General features: G+C 42.8%; 1 protein-coding gene across 1 annotated transcript; it reads left to right on the plus strand.

Moving 5' to 3' along the window:
• Nucleotides 1–920: 920 nt before the first annotated feature.
• LOC106735211 (translation machinery-associated protein 7) lies at nucleotides 921–1,374 on the plus strand. The gene has a single exon (XM_014589055.1). The coding sequence runs from the start codon at nucleotides 1,009–1,011 to the stop codon at nucleotides 1,276–1,278; it is 270 nt and encodes an 89-aa protein (XP_014444541.1). The 5' UTR covers nucleotides 921–1,008; the 3' UTR covers nucleotides 1,279–1,374.
• Nucleotides 1,375–3,271: the final 1,897 nt, after the last annotated feature.

Genomic DNA, 3,271 nt, shown 5'->3' on the forward strand with positions numbered 1-3,271 from the left:
CATAGTGGTTAAGGTGCTGGACACTCCCAGATGATCGACCACAGTTTGAGTCCCGGACCTGGTGTCCCATAAGTGCTGAAGGGCGTGCTATACCGGGAACACTAAAGACGGACCCACAGAAATGAGTCAAAAAAAAAAAAATCAAGAAAATGGCCAACTTAATTGTGGGGCAAGTCTGGAATTGAATGTTATCTTCCAGAATTTAGATGGAAAGATCAGATCACAACAGAAGAGAGATTAATACTTGAGATTGAACTGGTGAAATAGAATTTTATGACTTTTGACTAAAACATTACTGATTCTCTTCTATGCTTTGTTTTCCAGATTTAAGGATTTTTGTCTTCTCTTAAACTGCCAATAGGTTCATGTACCTACTATTTGAACGGAATCTTAACCTGTTTCCTGACTTTAAGTCTTAAGCAACTTTCCTCTTAACATTTTTTGATTTTGATTTAATCAAAACTAAAACTGCTTTTCTTGAAGTTAAAAAGTATATTAAAAAATACCTATTTAATGACCACAGTAAGCTATATAGCTTCAGCTAAGTGCTACCTTACAGTATATTCATTCTGGGGCCAGCAGGTGGGGCGGTGGTTAAAGGCGCTGGATTCCAACATAGCCAAGCACAGTCCTGGACCTGATGGCTTGCTTTTTCGCTCTCCCTTTCTCTCTCTGGTCAAATTAAAAAATAATAATGACAAATGTAATTAAATAAATACATAATTAATTATTTAAAAAATAGTATATTCATTCTACTCACTGAGTTTTATGTCTAAAGTCAGACATGTGTTCACAGATAGGTGTATATCAGCTGAACTTGCTATTGAAAGTGTTTAGATTAATTCAGCTATTTTGTAAATCAATAAAATGTGGGGAAAAATAGGAATGGAAAGCAACTGTAGACACCAGAGACAGTGTGGGAGGAGGGTGGGAAATGGCAGAGGGTGAGAAATAGGGAATCAGGAAACAAACAAACGGGCAGAGTCTGGGAGAGAATCGGCAGGCGCGATGTCTGGCCGTGAAGGTGGCAAGAAGAAGAAGCCCCTGAAACAGCCCAAGAAGCAGGCCAAGGAGATGGACGAGGAGGATAAGGCTCTCAAGCAGAAGCAAAAAGAGGAGCAGAAGCTCGAGGAGCTAAAAGCGAAGGCGACAGGGAAGGGCCCCCTGCCTCAGGTGGAATTAAGAAATCTGGCAAGAAGTAAGGTGCTCCTTGTGTCTGGACCATGGCGACCACCCTCGAGTCCTTTCCTATTTAAACATCTGGATTCCCCACCGTAGCAGCTACAGCTAGAATGAAGTGTTGCCTTAGAGCGTGTTGTACATTTAAGAATAAACTTTTGTTAAAAAAAAAGAAAACAAACAAACATATATATACGAAACAAGAAATGAAAAATTATTTGTTATAACATGTATGATTAAGCCAATATACAGTGTATTCTGGATGGGAAATTGCATTTTGTATGCGGTGATGATGTTCAGTGAATGAATATTTAAAAAAATTTTTTTTAATGGAATTAAATAATTTTTAAAAAAATTACGCTGGGCATGTGTGTGTGTGTGTCCCTAAAATCCCTCAAGGTGAATAGAGAAGGGATTGTAGTGTGGCCCTCCCCACTGGGGAGCAATTTCTCACTTTCTCTGTCTCTGTCTCTCTCTGGCAAGTGTACACACCCTGCGGCAAAAAAACTTTAAAAAATAATGAAGTACGGGGGCCAGCAGTTGGCATAATGGCTATGTCACTGGACTCCCATGTAGTCGGACCATGCTTTGAGTCCTGGACCCGGTGGCTTAAACTCACACCAGGTGCATGTTTGTGTGTGCCCAAGATCTGGAGAGGAGAATGGAGGAGAAAGGATTGCAGCATGGCCATCCCCCGCTGGGGGGTGATTTCTCCCTTTCTGTCTCTCTGTCAAATGCACGCACCCTATACCAAAAACCTCTCACCCCCCCAAAAAAAACAATGAAGTCCAAGTTTATATGCTGCAAAAATATTTTGAAATTCATGTATATTTCTTCATAGTACACATTTCCTATTCAAAATAAATATTAAAATTTTTCTTAGGTTTTTGCTATAGAGTGCATGCACTTGCCGAAGAGAGTCAGAGAAAGAGAGGGGGTGAGAGATCGATCCCCCGGAGGATGGCCACATCACAATCCCGTCTCTTCCAGTCTCCCCTTGGGATTTTGGGCATGTCCATACACACACCTGCTAAGTCTGAAGCTCTCAACCCTGCATTTGCCTATGCGGGATCCAGCTGCCTTCACCGCCACACACAGGCTGGCCCTGTATAAATCATTTTGATCCTGCTCACTAACTTTCTGCAATAAGGACCTGTGTGTGAAGCAGAATTCTCCCACACCTCAGGAGCTGAGCGTGGGATGTGCCACCAATGCCTACCAAAGGGACCAAATTGGCCCAGCTCAGTTCACAACAGTGTCTCCTGTGATTGTTGAGAGGATTAGTTGTGATAATCCAGGGACCTGCTGCTTGTGGGGAGGGCTGGCGGGGTGTCAGGCTTGTGGTAATTGCCTAGGCCTTTCTCCCTGAGTCGACTCGGACCCTGAGACTCTCCCATCATAGTCGCCATCTGTTATTTTTGCTTCCTCTTTTTCCTTTTTTTAAAAAAATTTTCTCAAAATTTTGCCTTAGGGCATATGTACTTGCCACAGACGGAGAAAGAGGAGAGGAGAGAGAACAAGAGGAAAAGTGTGAAATCACCTCCTGGGATGATGGCCATGTCACAATTCCTTTTCCATTCATCTCTTGAGATTCGGAATACGGAATGCAAGCATCAGGCATGTTTTTCTATTGATTGATTGCTTGATTGATTGGAGAGGTTTTTTGGTATAGGGTGCATGCACTTGCCAGAAAGACAGAGACGGAGAGACAGAAAGTGAGAAATCACCACCCAGAGGGGATAGCCACACCGCAGTCCCTTCTCCTCCATTCTCCTCTCAGGATCTTGGGCATGTACACACACTTGCCTGGCGTGAGTTTAAGCCCCCACCGGGTCCAGGACTCAAACCACAGTCAACTATATGGGAGTCCAGCGACATAGCCATTACGCCAACTGCTGGCCCCTCCTTTTTATTTTCTTTTCTTTTTTTTAAAAAAGAATTATTTATTTAATTTTATTCGTTATTATCTTTTTAGAGACTTTTGTTATAGGGCTTGGACGCTTGCTGGTGAGACAGAGAGGCAGAAAGTGAGAAACCACTCCCTTGGGGGAATGGCCATCCTACAGTCACTCCTCCTCTGTTCTCCTCCTGG

Source organism: Tupaia chinensis, unplaced genomic scaffold (assembly GCF_000334495.1).
Source record: "Tupaia chinensis unplaced genomic scaffold, TupChi_1.0 Scaffold000330_1, whole genome shotgun sequence".
In the NCBI taxonomy this organism is placed as follows: Eukaryota; Metazoa; Chordata; class Mammalia; order Scandentia; family Tupaiidae; genus Tupaia; species Tupaia belangeri.